At 38.3% G+C, this 24,706-nt stretch overlaps 1 protein-coding gene across 3 annotated transcripts in view; it reads right to left on the bottom strand.

Moving 5' to 3' along the window:
• The window catches only part of Slc44a1 (solute carrier family 44 member 1), a 186,852-nt gene that overhangs the window by 86,152 nt on the left and 75,994 nt on the right, over positions 1 to 24,706 (bottom strand). For all 3 annotated transcript variants that reach the window (XM_055605250.1, XM_055605249.1, XM_055605251.1), the window contains exons 5-10: positions 13,378 to 13,471; positions 7,191 to 7,360; positions 5,218 to 5,307; positions 2,499 to 2,638; positions 1,369 to 1,555; positions 171 to 336 (exon numbers count right to left, since the gene is read on the bottom strand). In XM_055605250.1, coding sequence (XP_055461225.1) covers positions 171 to 336; positions 1,369 to 1,555; positions 2,499 to 2,638; positions 5,218 to 5,307; positions 7,191 to 7,360; positions 13,378 to 13,471 — 847 coding nt within the window. The remainder of the gene's footprint in view (positions 1 to 170; positions 337 to 1,368; positions 1,556 to 2,498; positions 2,639 to 5,217; positions 5,308 to 7,190; positions 7,361 to 13,377; positions 13,472 to 24,706) is intronic.

The raw sequence follows: 24,706 nt of genomic DNA, 5'->3' as shown, positions 1-24,706 counted from the left end.
AACTGCGCCATTTTGTCACATTCTTTCCCAACGTGGGCCCCACCCCCACTTGCTTTTTTTTTTTTTTTTTTTCATAGAAATGAGACAGTTCGAGCCTCAGTCCCACTTTTTTCCCCTGTAGACAGGATTACTTGAGGGAACCGGGGTTTTCTCAGAGGTAAAAGTCTCACCTAGTGAAGTAGTATGTTACCACAGCTCCTGCTACAGTCATCTGCTGACACGCGAGAATGAATTCACTGATCCAAATCAGGCCAACCACATGGTACCACCACATGTACTGCAAAGGCCCGGAAATTTTGTACTCCACGAGACCGTGTTCATTCTGAACAGCGCTGCCTAAGAAAGTGTCAAGGAAGCAAGGAATCACACCAAGCAGGAACCAAAACACGCGGCTGCCATGAACGACGCTATGAGGGACACTCGATTAGGAGGTCAGCAGGATTTCCCACAACAGATGCCATTCCCAAGCATGAGTGTGCCTGGCTCTCAGTGCTGTTTCACCAAGGGACGGCAATCACTATCACTTAAAAAATTGTGAAATTAAACATTTCACAATTACACATTTTGGTCTCCTCTAAGGCATCAAAGAAAGTGTTTAAACTAATCTATTTAAACACAGTTCTAATTCCATTATCAGTTATTTAGGCATGAATTTTCAAACACTTCAATGTTTGTTTGTTTGTTTGTTTTTCTCTTTTTCAGGGTTTTACTTATCCAGTAAATTATAGATCTAAACTATTCATTAAGCAAAGAAAGAAATGTTACATTCAATTACTAAGTGTGAGCTGACTAGACAGAAACGTTTCATCCAAGTTTATTCTTGTTACACTCACTACTCACAATTAATATAATCATTAATTCTATTGGGTACGGCTACTGAGTCCTGCTGTCAGTAGGTCAGAGTCTACCTACAAAATTGTAGTCCAGAATGACTCTGGACTGTGAGGCAATGCACAGAGGCTATGGATTCATTAATTCATTTCAGAGTTGATGCAAATTTCTGAGTAAATTGAGAACACACTTCAAAACCATGACCCTCTCAAACTTGAGCAGTTTTGTGTATTAGCTGGTCTGGAACCAAATTGCTAAGACCTGCTAAAAATCATGAAGTGGTAATGAGTTACTGAAGACCACTCCTGTTAGACTTGATGGCTACTGGATCTCTGTCAGCAAATGTATGAAGAATTGTATTCTATGGTGTGTGTGTGTGTGTGTGTGTGTGTGTGTGTGTGTGTGTGTTTACTAAGGATCTTATTCATGTAGCAAGCAATCTATAATAAGCTACACCCCCAACTCTCTCTGAGGTCTTAAAATATTTGCGTGTTAATTAGATTCATGGCTAAGAAGAAGACACACATTTCTTCTTACCAGTAGTGCCAAGGAAAAGAAGCGTCATTATCCAGTATGCCCAAAATAAGACAAGAGCAAAGAAAGTCCAGAAGGGCTGGAAGACTAGCAGAGGCAAGTGTATGAAGACCTTGCCAGCCACATGGAACAAGGCGATGGTGAGAGCAACACGCTTGCGCATAACCAGCATTATCAGGAACAAAATGACCTGAGTGGAGACGAAAAAAGGAAAGGGTTATTTCTCTAAGCAATGAAAACAGAAACTGCAAAGTGGTAGAGATTTCTAACTCAACTTTCTCAATGTATTAAGATGGGAATTTTCAACCTTTCCTTTGCCCACTAATTACCAGTCAAAATATGCTGTCAGTCAGAACAAGACTTCATTTACACAGGCGTGCCTATCATGGGAGAGGGGGAGGTGGGAGAGCTCCACGCTACCACCTCAAAGCAAGGGAGTGTTAATTTGTATTTTATCTCCTTGGTGACCTAAACTCCTTAAGCGGGATCTGTAGCAGAACATTCATTTACCTACTCACAATCTCCACTCCTTGCCCCTAGAAGCTAGCATAGAGAGCTATGGTTAAAGAAGCAATATTAACAGTTATCTTTGGCACCAATGTTAGTGGCATTGTTGTTATTATCAGTCTCATTGATGCTCAAAAAAAGCTCGAGATCAGCCCTCACTTAACTATGGGCTAGTCAGTAAGATTTTCAGCGTATAAAAACATCTAAGAAGAGCGCATCTCACTTATGTTTTCAATACAACATACAAAATTAAAAGGTAAGTTTTAAATAAGAGAAAGGGAAAAAAATGAATGAGCAAGTAAAAGGAACAATATTCTATTTTTTTTAAATATACTACTCAGGAGTATGGAAATTGTTTCTTAAAATGTAATTATATTATGACAATAAGAAATATGTTATTAGCAAATGACAACATAAACATCCCAGGTGAAAATTATCTCAAAAAACAGACAGGGCAGAACAAACTGTTGCATCAAAGAACACTCATCAATTAGAGAAGCCTCTACCAGACATTGAACTGGAAGTACATGATAGAGCAGCAAGAAAAGGCCGGAGGAGATTTCTCTTCCCTTTGCATCGCCTGCTAACAGCTCTCAGCACCGAGCTGCACCTGCACTCCTACTCACAGTGAACACTGTAGCTGAAATGGCATAGATGAGTAGGGCCCGCAGATTGTCTTCAGCTATCTGAAGCTGTTCAGGAATAACTGTTTCTCTGGGGGACCTTCTTTGCTTTGCATACAGCCACCACAGTACACCTGTGCCACCTGCAGAAACATAACAATTGGTTTTGCAAAATCAGTATAAAAAATAGGTGAAGTATACGCTCAGTTTTCTAGACCTCGGACACAGTGAAAATCTACTTAATTAGAATGTATGTGGGTAGAATTCTTTGGAAGCATATGAGGTAACGCAACTTTCATATTAAGTATCTGTAAATCTTTCAGTGTATAAAATACACTTTCTTCCAATATATTCATCATTGACTATGAAGCTGAGGACACAGCCAGTAAAAACAGACATTCCAAAAGTCACGACAGAATGTGAAATCTAAGGAGACAAATCTAGGAAGGATAGTAATTGGTTTAGGAAAGTACTGCATTTTTTTTTTTTAACACTACTAAGCAAGGCCTCAATGAGATAAGAGAGTCTGGAAAAGAGAATAAAGACTTTTGAAACTACCTAAAGAAAAAACATTCTAGAGACAGGTCTAAGAGGCTGATGAGACCATGACTAAAGAGACCACACTGATCAATCCTAAAGCAAGTCAGCAAAAAGGACTTAATGGATACAATATGGAAGGACCATTCAAAATAAAGTGGGGAAGATATAAATATAACATATATCGATAGATAAATATAAATGAGTATAATGTCTGACAGATTTTTAAAAATGGACTAAGATCGACATTTACCAACCTTTCCTCCAGAGTAAGTAAAAAGAAAGCTCCCTATCATGTTGGTTGAAAACCAACTGTGAATTTTTCTTCTAATGAATGTGAAGAAACCAAACCAACTAAGGGAATATCAAAAAATATTTTTTCACTTTTGAGAACCCAAGGTACCAGAAAACTGCTTGGGAAACTGTTCAACATATCCGAAAGTGAAAGAAATTACATTCTCTAACACATAGGAATGGGCAGTTCAGAGAGGAGCTGGAAACGCAGAGAGCGGAGTGAGTGGCAGTGGCTGTCGGAAGCCGCAGCTCTCAGTACGCACTGTACGCGCAGATTCTGAATCTCTGCTAGCACCTCCTTGAGCCCTCAACAGCTGTCACCCTTATCCACTATGACTATCTATTACGTGGTTATTATGAATTTCACAAATTATAAAACTGAAACTAGGAAAGTTAAGTAACAGGGAATGCCACATGTATTAAGTGGCAAATTTTGATTTATTGTTAAGGCTACATGTCTGAACATAAGTTAGACTCAAAGGCTGGTGGGCAAAACAAAAGCACAGATAAGAGGAGGAAGAACAGACAGAAGGGAACTTAGTATCAAATCTCAGGTCCTCCCTGCTGTCACCAGACACGGACTGACAGTGGGAAAACTAACAGCAGCAGGGCGCAGAGTCAGCCTCATGAACTCATCCCAATGCAAAAGAAAAAAAAATACCGAAGACAGCTTAGAAGATTATAAAATATTCATAAAATATGCAATGACTTTAAGAAAAAAAGCCACTGGGACAGGAATAATGACCAAACATAGAAACAAAAATAGCTGGAGGAAAAGAGGTGGAAAAGAGCCATCCCCAAAAGACAACAGGCAAGGATAGGAACCAGACTCATCTTTCACATTCTTTATATTGTAAGGCTGCAGTAAAAAAAAGAAAAAAAAAAATATATATATAAACCTCTAAGGGCTGAATAAGGCAAACAAACAAAATGCAATATGGTCATTCTCTGGGGTTTCTGGAGGAAACGCAGCGGCATGAAGGAACATATGCACCTGAACACGCTTCTGCCCAGTAAATCCAAACTGTGCATGTATGTAAAGGTAAAAACCATGTTTGATAATCAAGCACTGGGAAAATACAGACTCCGTTTCAGTTAGTACAAAGGTGAACCAAATTACGAATTCAGAAAGGCTTACACATGCGAGACCAGTAGATACAAGAAAGACTAGTCCAAGAAACCTAACCAGAGATGTAAATGTAAATCAGAGGCCTTTCCAGGCAAGGGTAAGTACATTCTTAAGACTCAGTAGGTAGAAATAATATTTTAAATTTAATGATATCTTGAATGTAGAAGCTGTGAGTATTTGACAAGACTGAGAAGCACGAATGAGCAGAAGGGAGGAAGCGAGGCAGGAAGTTGGAAAATGATACACTTTGAGAAGGCGTGAGAAACCTAACACAGACCATTTCCGCCTTTAATAACGACAGGGTTAAGCACTGTTTTACAGATAAACATAGCGACCACTTACTGTAGAAGCAGAACTATATTAGCTACACAGAGCAATGGATGAAGACTGTCAGGGAAAAGAGCCTGTACAGGAATGCTGGAGAAAAGGAAACACAGAAGCAGGTGGCAGCAGCAGAAGGACCAGCACCAGTCAGCTTTTAGATGTCAGTGGAGAGACACAGGAACTGGAGCTTCAAATGTTAACTAAATGCTGTGTGTTCATATACAGGCACGTAGAAAAGGGTGTGTGCTTCAAGTGTCAACCAGAGTGAAACGAGGAAATGAGAATGTAATTACGACACCCTTCAGGCAAAAATAAACACTCATTCCAGAGAAGAAATAGCACGGGAAAATAAAAATTTCATTTTCTTCTGCTTATTTCTCCTTACTACCATGAAATTAGTTAGGTACCATGAAAACAAAGGAGAAGAAAATTGCTTACCAAGTGAACCGAGTATAACCAGAATTGTTAAGATCCACACAAGCACTCTTGATATATACCTGATAATCACCATCAAAATCATGGACAGAACTGCAGGGAAGATAAAGAACACACACACAAAAATATCATTGATAAAATGCAAGAGAATAAAGAAAAAGACTTAAAACTGTTGCTTTTCCTACAGGAATAATTCGATGCTATTAACTTAGTTCATGACCACAATTTTGAAAAGAAAGGAAATGGCTGCTTTTGAAATTACAACTCAACACACTTAAATAGCATCTCTGAAAAGCAAAGGTCCTGTCTGCGAGGGCTGTAAACTACAGAAAAGAATACATGCAACTGCACATGGTGACTGCACAACACCCTCACCAGCAGGAGGACATCACACATGCAGACAGACGTCAACACGGGAGGTGTAGAAACTGACATGCCATGTTGGTGATCAAAACGAAAAACAGATGAAAAAAGTGTAGCATGTAGCTGGAGATCAATCATTGCTAGACTGCCCTGTCTCAGGACAAACTGCTCTAATTCAGCAAACTAGACGGCATTTTCACATTGTCTAATGTTTTACATTTAACTCTATAACTTCAAGAGTTATATGTCTGAAGAACTGTACGTTATATAGTTCTGAGTCTATGAAATCTGCTTAAGTCAAATCCTCCCCGACCTCATTTCTAAACTCACTGCAAGGTTTTTCCTTAGAAACGAGCAGAGATCAGGTTGGGTTACTTAGCCAGCTCCCTTACCTATCCCAAACTAAATGCCAATGCGCCAAAACTGTAAAATGCTTGAAAAAGAGGACACACAACCTTTGTGTGAGAAGTACAATTATGAATAATACTTTATATACAATTATCTGAAGGCCCATTCCACAAAAAAAAAAAAAAAGATATCTTGGATTTATATTCTAGTCTTATGCCTCAAATGAGAGATAGTCTAATAAAAGTAGAATTCCAGTGAATTCACATTAGCGTTATTAATCTTAAAGTTTGTATATGGTTTTTGGTTAAAGCATTCAATTATTTCAGAAAACCAAGTGATTTTTATATAAAGTTTGTCACATTTCTTCAGGCTATTTGCAAAGCTAAATAAATGATTAGGTCTATGTGTAAGAATTTTAAGGTACTACTTTTACAATAAATGTATAGGAATGAAAAAAAAAAGATGGGACCTTCAAATATCACAGAACTAGAATTTCATATGGACAACATTACTTTAGTTGAGTCAAGTACCACCTATGTAAAAGGAAAACATTCTAATGAAACGAAAGGTGTAAATACAGCTTGTATCTTCACAATGAATACAACTACTATTAAACATACATAGATACTAATTTTACTTATGCAATGAGATAGTTGTTTGGTTCCTACTATCTTACATCTACCAATATGCTCTTCCACAGTTTTAGAATGACATAGATAATTTTTTTCATTTGTAAAATAAAATTAATTTTTATTATCTAATCACTGACTAAATAATTCTGTGGCTAACAAGTGGAGATTTCCTAGTTTTCCCAGCAAGGCAGTAATACCATGAACTATAGCAAAAACGTAGAATTATATACTTCAAAAGTAAGCTATGTTCTTAGACTATATAAGAGAGTACGTAGCCTCTTTTACATATAAATATACCTTTGGAATGATATCTAAAAACAAGAGGATTGCTAAATCATTAAAAGGAGCCTCCTGCTATCATTAAAGATAATCAATCATGACTTAGTAACCAAAGTTTGGGGAAACAAGTCTTTAATCAAAGAAAAAAAAGAAGCAACAAGAGTTTCAGATATATACATATACATACTTTTATGTATATTATTTATAACTCTATGTAATCTGAAACAGTTATTTTGGCCATGGGCAGTCAAACATTTTACACGTATCCCCAGTTGTACGCATATTTTGGCTAAAGACAGAACAGCCTTCTGCAGTACTATGAAACAGCTAATAATGAGAAAAACAATTAATTACCTAGTGATAACAAGCAAAGTCCCAATATAATTTCTTTGCTGGTCATTACTCCACTAATCAGCCTGTGTAAGACACTATTGTCACTGACAAAGGTGATCAGGGCCTCTGCAAACTTGGCATAGCAGGAAATGTTCACAGGAGCACAGCGATGGAAGAATGGAATAGGTGCACTGGTGACACAAGAAAAAAAATCAGAAAAAAAATTACTCCTACTCAATATAAATGCCACATCAAACACACAAATGAAAGGTGAGTATGGCCGCAGTACACTCCAGCCTGCACGTTATGGGAGCTAAGTGCTGTGCGCTATGAAGATGACTGCCGTGCGTACTGATGCCAATCTTACCAGAAGCTTATCAAAGAGGGGGGAGTGCATATTCCAACAGAAGACATTACCCTCCCCTTCTGAAAATAAATACACACATACACATACACATGGAGAGCTACCGGAAGCAAAACCAAGCACATGAGATTCCTCCGCTCCGCACATCTACCAGAGGCAGATGGCGAAGCTCACAAGCATGTACTTCTGAGAACGGAAAATGAACATGTGCCAAAAGCAACTTAAAAGTAAACATACACACATGCTTTTACATGAAATGGGCCACCATTAATAGAATGTTTCCTCTTTCAAATCACCATAGGAAACCTCATATTAATAAAGGTGTTTAGGGTACAAGCTTATGTGCCCTCATATATACAAAAGCATGCCAAGACATTAATAGACAGCAACTTAAAACAGCCATGAGAACTCATCCATAGAAATGTTTATAATACAGAAATACATGGGGAAATTACATATAATGTAATGGTGTTATCTCTGAATAAAAGATTACATACAAATATGGGAACAAAAAAACACTACTAAAAAGTGAAAAGCATATGACTTGTTGGGGTCATGGGAATTTTTTTTTTTTTCTTTTTCCAGTGTTTGGTATTGAACCCAGGACCTCTGGCATGCTGGGCAACTGCTCTCCTACTCAACTCTATTCCAGCATGATATATATGATATGTGTCTAGAAAAAGAAAATGGACAGTGACTTAATCATTTACTCCAAGCTTCTGTGTGCTACAGCTGTGACTTGTGAAAGACCATCGGTGTGGATTAGCCATGGCTTAAATCTGGCTTGTAATAACATAAATCTACTTTAGCTTCTGAGAATGCAGTAAAAATGATGATACTGTGAACTACAGAACACCAGGATTCCTGGACAGTCCATATATAAATACATAGGCACACATACAATGTGTGAGGTAAGTTAAAATTTGGCCATCTTAGCCTAAACCTCACTTGATTAGAACTGTTTGTCAGACAAGTGGCAGGCCTCAGACCAGGCTGGACCGGAGAACTGAAATGTGTTCTCATTCTTAAATGTTGGTCTACCTAGTAGGTAAGATTATATGGTTGGGCATCAAACGTAAAAGCTTCTAATCTGAGGAAACAATAACTGACCCAAAGCAAAATACTATTTTTGTTTCCTTCCCTGAAAAAATATTTCCCTTTGAAATCAGAATGGGTGGACTATTGTATCTGCTTTCATTAAATGTTAGGAAATGAACACTAATGGCAATAAGCAACGTCATCCATACTACTACACTTTACAAAACAATTTTAAAGATGAAGCCTTACCTTAGTCACATTTCAGTAAAATGTATCCAAAAGTGATGTAACAATAAAACGTGAACATTCATTTAAAAAAAAAAAACAGCCCATCTCTGTGTACCTGTATGAGTATACTTCTAAAATGGCATTAAATGAGCTCCCTACAATCAATGCCAAAGACCTAACATTACCTTAAATTTTGGGAGGCTAGAACATTCTGAACAATTGTTTCTTGAACAAGCATTATGTCATTAAATATGAGAAAAGATATTAAATTACACAACACTTTTAAATGAAATGGATGTTGTTAGAATAGCTACAAAAATTAAAATGGATTAGCCATAAATCTCTAAGTCAACAGAGGCTCATTTGGGGCAGAAATCTTTAAACTGATAACTGTTATAACTGACAGGTCTTTTTTTCCCCCTAATGTTGTCTAGAGAGATGTCTTTTCTGTCAAGTCACTATCTCTGTCTAAGCATCTTGTCTCTTTGTCTGTCTGTCTAAACTCAAGGCTGGCTTTGCATCTTTAAAACCCAAATGATCTCTAGTCTACAGTCATCTCCATCTCTATGCTCTTGTGTTTTGCCCTGCGGTCTCTGACGTAGCTTTAGGTGAACTCATTTGCCCCCACCTGTAACCTGATGGGCCTAGCTTAAGCCCCTTTTCTTTTTTATAGTAGCCACTAATTTTCGTGGCCCTGCATAGTCTTTTCTTTTTTTTCTGTCAGGTATCAATCAAAGCCCTAATTCTCCTAACACAGCACAGCTGCTGTCTTCCCAGTTTTGCTCTGTTCACGGGAAGGGTAGCGCACCGTTTTGTGAAGTCTCTCAGGTCATCAGCACCACCAGTGTCACACAAGGGCCCACCGTAAGACAAGGACTGCAATTCTCAGGAGTAGCATAGCCTGTACAGTCAGTGTTTGCTTCCTTGTGAATTTAGGATGAAGAGAGCAGCTTGAAAATGAAAGGACTACTTTTAAAATCCTTCATATCTATTTAGGGAGAAATGCCAAGTCAGAGCTGTTAGGAACCTTTTCTTTCAGGCCATTTGGCCAACTCCAACTCCAAGCACTCTTGTAAGCACTCTTCAAAGAATTGGGGTAAAATAACAGTACCCTTTTACCCTATAGTAATTACCCTATAGTAATTTACTATATAGTAATTAAGAAATACCTGGTAGCTTAAATTTAGAAGTATAAAAATACCAAGAAAACTAGTTCATTACATTGACTAGTTAATAGTCAAAATCTGCTTTTATCTTAAAACAAACAAATAAAGGACAAACAGGAAAGAATTTGTGGATCCATTATTCAAAAGTAAAATTACTTAGCTGTGAAGTGAAAATTACTGGAATGGCTTGTCTGCCTGCCTTCTCTCCTTCCTTCCCTCTCACTCCTTGCTACTGAACTCAGGGCCATATGCCATGGGCTCTCCCAATAACAACATTCCTGGTCTCTTAAATCATTTTGTTACTATTGTTTGGATTCCGATACACAGTCTCACCCTGTAGTTAGCATAGCCTCAAACTCACAGCATTCCTCCAGTCTCAATTTCCCAGTGCTGAAATTATAGGTTATTTACAAGCCACGGTATTCAGTTTGGCATTCTTTTCTTTTTTTAAAACCTTGGTTTATTTAAAGTTTTATCAATTAAAAGTGTTCTTTGACAATTTCATACCTGAATAAAATGCATTCAATCTTTTACAGAATTCTTTTGAGTACTTCTGACACCAAAATACTTGTGTTACATTTCACCATTTAAGTCCTATTTAACATAATGAATTCTAAATTAATTATCTCATTTCATATACCCCTGAGAAAACACTTCTGGGAAGCTGGTATATGAGATCATATCTGCTATATGATATAGCCTGTACTTCTTAATGAACAGGGCATGCATGCATAAAGAATTTTTACAGTAAGTTTATCTCTCTTTCAAGCCACAGACTCGTGTCTCTACAAGGGGACACTGTGGCTTCTGTACGGCCTGGCATTGCACACTACTGAAATATTAGTTAACAAGAACGAAATGTATGTGTAACAAGTCTTTTGAAGATTTTTAATAAATTAGCTATCATAGATAAACTGTACATTACCTTGGCAAACTCAATGCTTACTTTCTTTCTGAGTTCTGACTACCACAGCAAATGAGCTCCTTAACATATGACAAACAGAGCCTGATAACCTGGTCAGTGTGTCTTCTTGAGAGAAGGCACAAATCAGTATCTGGATCACCATCTGAGAACCCCAAGTGAAAAATAAACAACCACACGTGATTTCTAGCTAAAAGTCTGAGAAAAGAATAGCACTAGAGGATTCTATAAAAAACACCTAGCAGCTACATAAAGTAATCTTTGTACATTTCATTTTATTCTCTCTCCTCCCTCATGTCTAGAAACAACTGCCACAGAGATCCTAAAAGATCTAAGCTCAAACTCTGACCCACAGTAATTACTGTATGGCCCTGGGGTAGGGTTAGGGTTTCTAACAGAATATTTCAAATTCAAATTTAGAAGTCATGACTTGTTTGAACTCAAAGTCCCTGCTTCTCTGCCCCAGTAGGACGCTATGTTCCTAGGAGGAGGAGTCCAGGGTGCTTGCTCCAGTTCCAGGGGATCTGACATATCTGACATGCTCTTCTGAGCTCTGTGGGAACCCACCTATACCTACATGTGTATTTTAAGTGAGGGCTAGGAATTGTGGTGCACACTTTCTTTTTTGGTTTTTTTTCAAGACAGGGTTTCTCTGTGTAGCCTTCGTTGTCCTAGACTCACTCTGTAGACTGGGCTGGACTCAAACTCACAGAGATCCGCCTACTTCTGCCTCCCCAAGTGCTAGGGTTACAGGTGTATGCCACCACACCCAGCTTGTAGTGCACACTCTCTGAGTTCCAGGCCAGCCTGGTCTACATAGTGAGTTCCAAGCTAGCCAGAGTTACATAGTGAGACTATATCTACATTTCAGAATGAATGGATGGATGGATGGATGGATGGATGGATGTGATAAAAAAAAAAAAACTGCTGCCCAATGTGGCAGCTTGCGGGGTGGGTAGGGTTGTGATATATGCCACACTTATACCCACCCACAATTACGTAGGAACAAAGTAACCTCATTTCCATACCCAAGAGTTTCTAGCTATTTTTATAATAATAATGATAATGATGATAGTGAAAAAAAATAATAATGTTTTAGCCTACAAAGAATGAGTCTGTACTCAAAATATACATTTAAAGCAAATTTTAGCAGTTGGGTAGATATGCATATAGAATTCTTATCTTCTCCACTGAGCCATATCTCCAAGACAGGGTTGACTTGAGTTGCCCAGGCTAGCCTCAAACTTGCTACTTGGCTCAAGTCTTTGACTTGAGATCTTCCTGCATCAGCCTTGGAAGTATCTGGGATTACAGGCTCATACCACCAGGCCCAGCTCTGCTTGTGTTTACATACATAGTGCCTCCTTTGCTGCGCAGCTGTGGTATCCCTGACGGCCATGACTGCAATCTCCTGAGAAGCTGGTTTATGGCTGTAATTTTTAAATCCTTCCCAAGTTTCTTACAAAGTAGTCTCTTTACTTTTACACCTATAGGCTTTAAATTTTGATTTTTCAGTACAAACTTGACAAGGCTAAAAGAGCTAGAAATCAATTTGACTGATGTGTCCTTTTTGTACTTTGCAAAAGAGAATTTAAAACTTGAGTTAATAAAGCACGTTACAGCCATAAGTAATCCTAAAGTTGACACAATCTGCTTTCATGTTCTTGAATCTCAAGTTTTTCAGTTAATAGTCCACTAATATACTGATAGATAAAAGTGACTTTCAGTCAGTTTTCTAGGTTTCCTATGTTACACCATTACAAAGATAAAATACTTCAAAGTATGTACATGTATAAATACATGCATACACACATAATTTTGAGAAAGTGCTCTATAGTTTTTCAGGGTTTGTATTATATTACTGTTTGCCTTACTGCTAACTACTGTGAACCGCTGCCAAAGACTATTTCTTCATCTGTGGTCTGTTACATGTTAAGTATTAGTAATAAATGTTTGCTAAGTAAGATTTTAGATAAAAGTCTGGCGAATAGCCTCACACTGAGACTACAGCTGAGGAATCTAACCTAAGCAAACTATGGAGCATAACCACCTACACACTCTTAAAATGCGGAGCGAATAACAATCTCAGAAAGTACTGCTAGGATCAACCTCAAAGCATCTATGGGGAGAGTGAGAGTTCTTTTCTAAATCTGTTGCAGATTTGACAATGAGTCAGCAGTTTTATACACTTAAAAAAAAAAAAAATGGAATGAAAATAAAAACACCAGAAAGCAAGCCCTGAAAGAAATTCAAAATATCTGAGAACAAGAGAAATCTGAGAGTAATTTTTTAAAAAAGATTTAAAAAGCAAAAACAAAAACAAAAAATAAGACAGTGCTGTTAAGTGTATCCCTACTTTTCAAATATCATTATCAAAGTAATGGTCCCAGCAACAGGATCATCAAATGACATTTTTCTCAGAACAACACAGTGATAAGTTGACCTATGAAGACAAAGGCTACAAGTTAACAACTTTGCAATAAAATTTACCTGGCTGGTACTGGTAGTTTGGGGCAAAAGCCAAAGGATTTTAAAGGCAGAGTGTATTCAGAAGGCTTTAGGTTGTAGCTACATAGTGCTGAGCCTGTTGAAAGAAGATCACAGGTTAGCTGATGGAAGAATCTGCGCAAAGCCTCCAACTGTTTCTCCTGAACTTTGTAATACTAACATACACAATTCCAGTCATTACAGATGCTGTAAAAATCAGATTTAATGTACACTATGAATCATTTATGACAGTTTTCTCGGACCAGTAATTTAATGTATTTTAGGTACAAATTTTTATTACTAAAACCTTTATTGACTATCAAGTCAGGTTCTCTGCCAGATGGCTGAGGTATATACATCACTTACTGTAAGCCTATAAAATGGGCACTAGGGCATTAGGACACTCACAAACTAGGAGACAAACAAGCTAAGAGCACAGAGGCAGTGGGGAGAAGGGCTGGGATTTATTAGAAACCCAATATTATTACAAAGTCTGCACTCCACTATATGATTGTCTTTGATTTGTATAGCTTCCATTTCTGAAAACTGAATATCCTGCACACAGCACCGCACTCAGGCAGGATAACACTTTTTTCTTACTTAAGTCAACAACCATTGCCAACTGTAAATCACTGAGCAAACTGATAAACTGGTAAGTGATCTCCATTTTCCAGACAGTTTATAATATCTCAAATTCAACTTTTGATGATTGGCTACCAAAAGGGTTTTCTGAATCTATGATTAATACTTATCTAAGAATACTGAAAATTCAGAATGACACTGAATTTAGCATGTGCTATCTTACTGAGGTGCCAAGTTTATGAAACAGTGACTCTTATAGAGGAAGGATCACCATATTACAACAGGAGCTAGAGTATGTAAGCATCAGGCTGTTGCTTTAGTTTTACAGAGTACCTACCACATTACAAACAAACTATCTGAGTAACTGAAACGCCTGTTTCTAGGTTAGCAAAATACTCATCGTTAATAAAAACAAAAATTTTTCATTTGTATAATAAACTGTTATATTGTACCACTGTGGAAAAGGCTCAAAATATACAGTGAGGCCAGGTTGGGCAGCTTCAACACTGCGTTAATTACAGGAAAGGCATTTGATCATATCTCAAGGAAATGGAGAGGAATATAAAAAAATTAACATATCCTGGTTTGTTTGGGACAAACTGGGAGTGAATGTATTTAACTTTTATCTTGTTTGATCAATCAAACTAATTTTTGAAAAACTCTGGGAAACAACAAATCAGAAGCAATGAAGTCTAAAACCAGCAAACTATCTGGTATTTAAATATGAGGATTGCAAAAGCATAATCACCAAAATACAAATAGTACGTATTTCATGCAAGCATAATACAAGTAATTTGACAATGGAAAACTATTTTAAAGATACTTTAAAGTTACATGGCACTATTCTCCCAAGGGTTTTGCATTTGTTGAGACTTAGCAGGGGACTAAGTTTTTAAAATAATTTTTTATAGTAATTAGTTTATTTACTTTGTATCCCAGCTGTAGCCCCCTCCCACATTCCCTCCCAATCTCATCCTCCCTCCCTCTCCTCTCCCTGCCCCTCTCTAAGTTCACTGATAGGGGAGGTCCTCCTCCCCTTCCATCTGACCCTAGTTTATCAGGTCTCACCAGGACTGGCTACAATGTCCTCCTCTGTGGCCTACCTAGGTTTTTCCTCCCACGCGGGTGGGGGGATGGGGGAGTGGGGGTGGGGAGGTCAAAGAGCAAATGAATCTGTATTATCTGTAATGTCTTAAGATAATGCTGGTTCCATTCATAGCACCTTTGGAGGAAACATGACACCAACCAAATATTTTAGTTTAATCCTAAAAACAGAAATCTTATTGAGAAATACTCGTTTTTAAAAAAGGTGACTGTGACAACAAATGCAGAGCCCAGAGTGACTGTGGACTTTTTGAGCTTAACAGTCAACACTTCCCTCAGACCAAGATGGAATCAATGTGCAAAACGTGAAAGGCACTAACTAGAGTACTTTGTGTTGTGTCCCAGCTGCTAAACACACTGCTTTCATCTGAATTCAATGGACACAGTCTCCACCCCTCCACCTTCCTTCCTTCCTTTGGAGAAGGAGGTCACCAGGTGCAACAAGGCTCAATTTTGTAAATACTTTCTCAGAATGATGTGCAGTGGAAGGATAATAGCTTTATCTCCAATGGTCTTCTGGGCCTCAGGCCAGTACTGAGGAGATCCTGTACTAAACAGACTAAAGGGAAAGGGACCTTCATAATACCTAAGCAGCAACAATCATAAGACACTTTCCATTGCCTCCTGCTCAGACTTGATAGATGGAAGAGGCTCAATCAAGCACATGGAAAAAACCTTGCAATGCAAACATTTTACAGTTGTTTTTCTTTTCACGTTATTCATGAATGCGTTTTCAGTGGCCATTTTAAATGCAGCACCTGATACTAAACAAAGCCTAACAATCACAAGAGGCTTATACCCAAGGACTTAGACATACAGGCCTTTTTAAATGCGAAAGCAGGGTTAAACACACACACACACACACACACACACACACACACACACACACACTTGAATAATGAAAAGTCAAAAACTAAAAACAAAAGCAAGCTAATCTAAAGCACACCAGAGGCAATCCATGCAACTCAGCCAGTGTTATTCAAAAGCTATCAAAAGGAGCAATCTTAGAAGCCTAGCAGGTATACAAACATTTATCACAGTAAATGTTTGCTATAACCCCCAGAATGTTTAGCGTCTATGATATTTCAAATGCCTTAAAATACTCAATTATTTATTCCTTAGTTCAACTGTGGTTATATTAACCCTGTGAGTTCTGTTCTATTACTATATTCCAGAAGTTACAGATGAGAGAAAGGGAGAAGAGGGAGGAGGAGGGAGGAAAAGAAAGAGAAAGAGAATCAATGAGCTGTTTATAAAGACAATTCTCTGTTCATTATGCCATTATGCTTTTGTGTTATTCAACAAAATCATAACCAGGCAAATATTCTATAAGGTTCCATGCCCAAATATGCACCCATTCGTTGACTAGTATCTTTTACTGGTATCTAAAACACAAACAAAGAAACGAAATTATTTCCAATACCTACTCTTTCATGTACTTTAATCCTGGTTAGAGTTCCACCATCCACGAAGTCCCCAGAGTGAAATATATCTTTATCTGACTTTTTTCTTTCTTTCATACAATTGACACTGGTGAAGCCATGAAGCCCTGTCAGTAAGTAAAACTTTCTATGTTATCTTAGACCTTCCTGGTCTGCTGGCTCATTTTAAATCTCTCCCAATGGGCTTTTCTTTACCTGTCACATGACACTCAGGAGGGTCTTTGGAAAATAGAGGTTCCGTGTTTTATAACCTTATATAAAGATAAAGCTTACCCTCCTTAAACTCCTGGCCTTTCTAAAGCAGGATGGTACCTCCAAGTGTAGCCTCATTTCAACCCTGCTGCTGAGTGCATCTGTTCTCCTTCTGCTTGAGCTGTCTAGTACAGACTAGTGTCTGAGTAAGGTTCTGCTGAAGTCGGAGGAGAATTTTTCAAACACCACCTCCTCTCAAGTCTTCTCTGGCCTACCCAGGAAGACATTCACCACTCAGCTCCATTATAGAACACAGCATCTTATTTGGCAAATTTTCCATCTATCATCTCTATGTTCAGTATGTGAGCTCTTTGAGAACTGTGACATTTCCAAGTGGATAGGTGAAGCTGGAAACCATATTCTTGGTGCATCAGATTACATACAATGTTCAGTACATACAATGTTTCAGTACATGCTATAAAACTAGTTTCTCAGTCTTGGTATTATGATAGGTTATAGCAGACATTGTTGGTTATGGAAAACTGTCCTACGTGATGCAGGCGTTTATCAGCACTGTTGGCTCTCCCCACTGGATTCCACTAGCTTCCCCCTAAACCCTTGCTCAAGCAACATCTGAACATGTCTAAACACTGCCAAATATTGTCAGGTAGCACCATTACAGTACAAAAACAAAAACAAAAAACAAACAAAAAAACCAACACCTGAATTACTTGAAATAAAGATATAGCATAAAGGTAATATTTTGCAAGCTGATATTTTTTGCCCTTAAATTGATATTTCATTTACCATCACAGTAATCTTTATAAGCATTAAAATATAAAAAGCAGATACCCTCAAATATAATTTAGAAATTTTTATTAAATAGAAAAAAATCTCAAATGTGAATGTTTTCATTATAAAAATCAAATTCTACTGCCTTGTGAAGTCTAATGAATTTAACTTCCATTTTTCTAATTGGGAAAATACTGTGCATTTATAATCTGGCAAAAATCACTTTTCCAGTTTCAATCTCTAGTAATTCATGAAATGTGTGGACATATTTATAAATCCCAAGAAGCACCTATCGATAGAAATTAGCCAGGTGGTAGCACCTTGTCAACTTGTAGGTACTCATTAAATATTTGCTAAGCAAATTATCTCCACCCAAGACTTCTAGGTGTTGTGAGGACATGTCTGTTCCTGCAGGACTGCAAGTCTCTTTAATGTGGAACTACTGTATGTATCTCTGGTGCACACTTCATGGATATTAATTATTTGTGTGAAGGAATTAGTTTACACTATCAGCTGCAAACATCTCTTTTTATCTTTTTTTTTTCCATACCTTTCTAAATGATCAAATATCCTGGTCTCTGAATTGAAAGCAATTAAATCATCTGCTGGGATAGATCACTGTACTCGTTTACACACATTACCAAGTCCAGCCTTCTGCATCGCTATGTAAAAGAAAAATCTATACTAATTGTTTGCTTTAAATTATGTTGTTGCCAACTGAGGTTGCTGCACAGTGATCTGACATCGACTATAAACTTAACAGCCAGTGACCATCAAAGGCTTATTAGTATTCACAAGTAGTTAATTTTATCTAAATGTCATATAATTTTGTTAAAATTTTTAATAGCAAAACAATAATCATTCTGGAAGCACCACTCACCATGGCTGTACTCAAAATGTGTCTATGATCCAGAAGGTAGAACATAACATCTCAGAATTATATGAACTATTATACATCAAAGAAGCACTTTTAAATTGTGGTATTTTCTAATATACTATAAATGAGATGCAAACAAGGAAAAAAAAAACTGTCATAGTTTGCTATGAAGTTAGGCAAGACAGTGGGAGTATGTGTGTGTGTGCATGAGTAATAAAATAGAGTAATGAAAATGATAATAAATGTCCTATGTGAAATATTCCCAACTGAGGAATATGTGAGATTCAGATGTCACTTACAGGAGAGATGTTCATTTCTAAAGCGCTTGTTAGAATTAAGCTAGAAAACTACGTAAAGCATCTGGTACAGCACACAGCACATAGTAGGGATCATAAATGGTATGCTGAAGGAAAACTCATGACTTAAATCACTCACTCAGATCCAGATGCTGGGTCTGAACAATGGGATGAGCGATGGCGAGCCAGACTGGCTCAGAGGAGAAGAACAGCTGCAGAGCAAGCACTCGTCATCTTCCTTGTCACCTGTCATGATTTGCTTGGGTTCAGCTGACAGGCCCGCCCCACCCCCAGAAAACCAAAGCTAGCATCAGAAGAAGGTCACTTCATTCCTTCTATGATGTGCATGGTATTTGTGCTTTCAAAAAAAAAAAATCATAATAAGGACAGAAAGAAACTAGAAGGAAGGAAAGAGGGGGTGAGATAGAATTCACACCCTGCTGAAACAAGAACTCAGATGGGAGCTCTCACCAGACAGTTTCAATTTTCTCTGTAGGGCATAAGGTTGGGAAAGAGAAGGAACAAGAGGGCTTAAGAGAAGAAAAGGGACAGATAATCTCTTGAAGAGGGTGTAGAAGAGAGATAAATGAATAAAATGAATTATTTAGAGATGAATTTTTTTAAAAACCGGTTTCACAGCAATTGTGGTTAGATCGGAGCTAAAAAAAATTTGCCTGCTGGTGGCAACACACATGGATACAGAATTGAGGATAAAGAAAGTAGAAAATTAGAGATTATTAAGTGGCAGTGGAGTCAGTTAGGAAGACCACGTTCTTTGAGACAAGATCATGGGTACGTACTGTGTGAGCTCATGCACTGGGGCCTGGGTATTCAGAGATAAACACAGCGTGATCCTGCCTCCGGGCAACTCACTCAGGACTGCAAAGATGTGATAACAAACTGATAGAAGTTTAATGTGGAGTCCTTACGGTTTTTGGTAACTCCAATTTTTTAAAGGCCATTTTAAAATTGTTTTTATGCACTTGTGGTATTCACATCATATATCAATTATGACCCATAAGAAATTTACATTTATACATTTATCACCCAATTAACATATTAGAGAGTATACTTTACTGTTATCTAGATGCACCTGCTGCCTGTTAAAGCTCTTTGTAATACAGCAGCACCTCCGCGGAACCAACCTAATTCCAGACATGTCTTTTAACCTCACCACTATCGTCAGACACATTTTAGAAGTTTTCCACAAATATCCAAGAAAACCCTTCTTTCTTGCCTAGAAAAAACACAGACTTGAGAGAATACTGTATTTACCTAAAAATGTGTTTCTTATAAACATGGCTACAGGATCAAAGAGCTTTGTCTTAACAAACATTTTAAATAATTTCTACAGGTAGTAAAAGTTCATGTAAATCGGTGATTTCAAATGCTAGGAAGTACTTTCAAACGTTGTCATAAAAACTTAAAATTTGCCAGGGAGTGGTGGTAGCACACACCTTTAATCCCAGCATTCAGGGTTCAGAGGCAGGTAGATCTATGAGTTTGAGGCCAGCCTGGCTTACAGAGTAAGTTCCAGGACAGCCAGGGCTAACAGAAAACCCTGTCTCAAAAAAAAAAAAAAAACAACCTTAAAATTCTTTGAAAATGACTTATATTTTCATTCTGATAAGAAACATATTGTCTTACCCTGCATTTTAAATAAGATTTAGAATTAGCACCCTAAAAGTCACTCACACATGATCTTTTGTTTCAAGAATATTTTTTAAAACTGTGGTAAAATATACATAGTGTGAAAGTTATCATGCTAACTATCTGTGGGAACATGGTCAGTGATGTGGAGGGTAATTACAGTGTTTACAACCAGCACCACCATCCATGTCTAAAACCTTCTTCTACAGAAACGATAACTCTTTACACATTAAACACTAACTCCCTAATTTATCCCCATTCTAATGCCATTCTACTCCCTGTCTTGAAAACTTGACTACTCTAAGGGCTTCAAATACGTGGATATTCCAACAGTGCTCGTCCTTCTGTGGAGGGCTTATTTCTCTTAGCACAACACCCTCAGTCTAACTGCACAGAACTGTAGCCTGTGACTGGATTTACTTCTTTCTTCAAGCTAAATAATGTCATCATGTGTATATTAACATCTTTCTTCATTTGTTTTTTGAGACATGAGCTGCCATGTTTAGCTTAAAAATCTTCTTAATCTATTAACCTGTCTGTGGACACTTTGGTTGTCTCTGCCTCCTGACCTGTGACTAATGTGTAGTGAACATGGGTGTTGCAACTATTTCTTCAGAACCTGTTTTCAATTCTTCCAAATCAATACCCAGAAGGGACACTGCAGATTTAACAGAACCCCACGTTTCCGCAGCAGCTACATTATTCCGCATTCCATCAGCAGTGCCAACAGTTCTGAATTTTCTATAATCTCATCAACACTGTGATTTTGTTTTTAATGATGGATCTTATGGGCATAAACACTCACATACAGTATGTCTGAAAGAACATGTTAAAAGGTAGCCCAAGATAGACTAAAACTCTGAGTGCCAGATAAGTGAAATGGCTATGACATGATCTGGATATTAGCTACTGACCAAATAGAAGATCTGCAAATATTTTCTCCTGTTTCATGGGTTGATTCAACTCCACTGTATCAAAGTTTGAGATTTGTTAATTTGCTAATTCTAATTTTTTTTTGAGACAAGGATTTGCCAAGTAGCCCATGCTAGACTTGGACGTGTGACCGTCCTCCTTCCTTGGACCTAACTGCTGAGATTATAGGCACATGTCACCAGACCTGGTTGTATAAAACTTTCAGCTTTGGCGCCATCCAATTCTACTTTCTTCTTTTGTTTCTCCTTGTTATTTGGAGCCATTCAAGAAAGTACTGTGACATCCAATCCCCTGATGCCTTTGCCTCTGTTTTGTTCTAAGAGTTTTAACTAAGCTTTTTAATGGGCTTTAATTATTCTCTCCTAGAGGTATGAAAATTTCCTCATTTATACCCACATCATCTCTTACAGAAAGCTCCTCTATGGAAGTAATACTGAGGTCTGTAAATGTGAGCTCAAAGGGCCCTTACTTCCTTACAGAGATTAAACTGTGTAGAAAGGCACAGACAGCAACAAAAATATGTTACAAAGACCAAAGAGGGATGCTGCTAACTCAACAGGAGAACGAATGAACTCTCCTGGTGATGATGGTAAACTGGAATTATGGCACATCAGCTCCAGTTTGTGTCATCAATCTGAAGAATAATGTAAGCTCTTATGAAAAATTCAGAAAGTCCAATTCAGGTGTTGCTATCAAAGCAGATACTTGGACATCTACATCCAAAGTTTCTTCTCTTTTGGAATTTTAAGAAAGTTTTTAGAGTTGCCAACTAAAGTTACTGTTGTCCTTATCCTCTATGGTGCTTTCGGATGCTGTCATTACTGCTGCTGCTGTGTGCTGTGAAACAGGATCTCACTACGTAGCTCCACCCTGCCTTGGAACTCAGCATGGACCTGCCCTTTCTTCTCAGGGTTGAGAATATAGGTGTACGTCACCATTCCCAGATTCTTTATTATTGTTTATACCAACTGACTCCAAAGCCTAAGGGCGCTTCCTATCTGCTAAAGTATTTCTTAATTAATACTCCCGAAAGACAAAACTACACACTTCACTGGAAGTGTCTTCTCAAGACACTTAGACCACACTCAGTATCACATTTACTTATAGATTAGAAACAAAGCGTGCCAGAGCAAGGCACAGGCCATCTCTCTTCAAGAGATCACAAGAGCAAGTCACACAGAGGACAAGGAATTAGCCTTCACCCGATACTCCTGGAGATGCCTCAGGTTCAAGGCACCAACACTCACACCCAGTATGTTTGAGGGGATACATTGGAAGATAGTTTATGATCAGACCATAGCTCTGAATGTCATATAAGACATTCAGACTTCTTACTCTTTACTACCTATGAGTTCTGAGCAATGGGTTAGTGTTGACGGGAAACTCTGAGAACTGATGGAGACAACTGGTGGAGAAACTGTAGGAAGATTCCCACATTCCACTGAAGTAGAACAGTAGGGGTAGAGCTAACACCAACTTTCAGAAGTATTTTTACCAGCTAAAGTCTTAAATATTTTTCTTGTATTGATTTATCACAAGAATCCTAATGAGGTATGTTAGGTAGACACTACCCTACATGACAGATGAGGGGCCGAGGCCTGAAAACAACTAAGGTGAAGAAGCAACAGTTGAATCCAAACAATGTACTTGAAAGCCTGTGCTGTTACCCCGTAAACTACACCACCTAATGGGTACCCGTGTGTAAGGAACCCCATCCCATACCTCGGATGAGGTATGAGTTACAAAGCTCACAATTGCAGCATAGGACTTATCAAGGCAAACGTGAGTGGCACAGGGGTGTAGAAAATGAGCTCTTGAGAAGTACCTGGGTCCCTTTCATCATCACCCATCACACACTCAGTATTCTTCACACATCCTTGTATTTATTTGGATGAGGCACCTGGGCTCAGAAAGCTCTTCTATCTCTTATTATGGAGCCAGTAACAAAATCTGAATGAGAATCCAGATCCTCACCAGGCCATGTCTTTTCTGGTATCTATGTTAAGGGCGTGAGGCGGTAGACCAGGAACATCACCCACCTTCCTCTCCTTGGAGGACCAGCATCCTATCGGAAGAACCTGAAATGGCTGGAAACGGCATGGTTGCGGCTCTAGGACTGTTTTAGCCAGCCACATGTTACGTGCAGTGGATACCTGAGTCAACAGTCGCTCAAAGGACTTAGCACCAGCCTTGGGCTTAGGCAGCAGGAAGGCCGAAGAAGCCTTACACACAGATCATAAACACAGACCCTCAGCGTAGTTCAAAATAGAGGCCAGAGGGGCCGAAAGCATCCGGTTCTCCATAAAGAGTGATTTTAAAAATACTCTAAAGAGAAGTGTGGCAAACCACGTGGGGCTGAAGACAGCACCTGGAAATCAGAATTTCCAAAGAGCAGAGCTGATTGCAGCAAACTGGCTCCACTGGTATTCTCTGCTAATCCCAATCTTTTAACCTCAAAGTTCCTCAAAACTATTCTTGGATAAGGTCATGACATAATATTAAATTTGAGAGCAGAACATAAAATTATATGTACGCCAGCACACTGAAAAAGAACTGACGGCAGAAATTTGATTATAGTTCTTTATATTCGTTCCTGTAACTTTTGCCATTTGCTTTACACAAGCATATATTATACTGTTAGCACAGATTAAATATAGTCAGAGGGGGAAAGAGGGCCAACAGACTGATTCAGAGATTCAAATAGAACTTGGAAAGAGGGAGAAACCTGAACTTTACACAGAGTATACTAATAATTCCAAATGATTCTCCAGCACAGCTGGTCACAGCAAGATTAGCATTCACCTGTAACTTCAGCCCTTGGCCCTTGAGGCTCAGGCAAGAACATCATTAGTTTATGTAACCAGCTCAGGAATGATCCCATCTCAAAACAATGAAACAAGAAATGTCCAACAAGTTGTATCGAAAGCATGTAAGGCATTTCTTTAAAAATGTACCAATTTGCACATCACAAGGACTTAACTCACAATTTCTCTGGAAAACACCCCACCCCAGGGAAATAAAGGTGTGAAATAATCTATTTCTGCTTTGTTTCTAGAGACAAGAGAGCTTGCTACACAGTCTAAACTAGCCTTGGGCGAAGCAATGCTTCTGCCTCGCCTCCTGGACGGCAGGGGTTGGTCACTCTGCCCCCAGCAAGTCTAGACTTTTAGCAGTCTCCCTGAATTGATTCTAGTGTTTTGTTTTCTTTGTTATTTTGCTGTTGGGTTTGGTTTTTTGAGACAGGGTTTCTCTGTGCAGCTTTAGCTATTTTGGACTCGCTTTGTAGAGCACGCTGGCCTCAAACTCACAGAGATCTGCCTGCCATTGTCTTCCCGAGTCCTGGGATTATAGCCATGTGCCACCAAGCCCGGCTGATTCTAGTATTTTTAAACTAGGAAATCTAAAATCACCTCAGCTTTTCTTTCTTTCTTTCTTTCTTTCTTTCTTTCTTTCTTTCTTTCTTT

Source organism: Psammomys obesus, unplaced genomic scaffold (assembly GCF_907164565.1).
Source record: "Psammomys obesus unplaced genomic scaffold, mPsaObe1.curated_primary_1811, whole genome shotgun sequence".
NCBI lineage: Eukaryota > Metazoa > Chordata > Mammalia > Rodentia > Muridae > Psammomys > Psammomys obesus.
The sequence above is the reverse complement of the archived record's forward strand: the minus strand, read 5'-3'. Positions and strand labels throughout refer to the sequence as shown.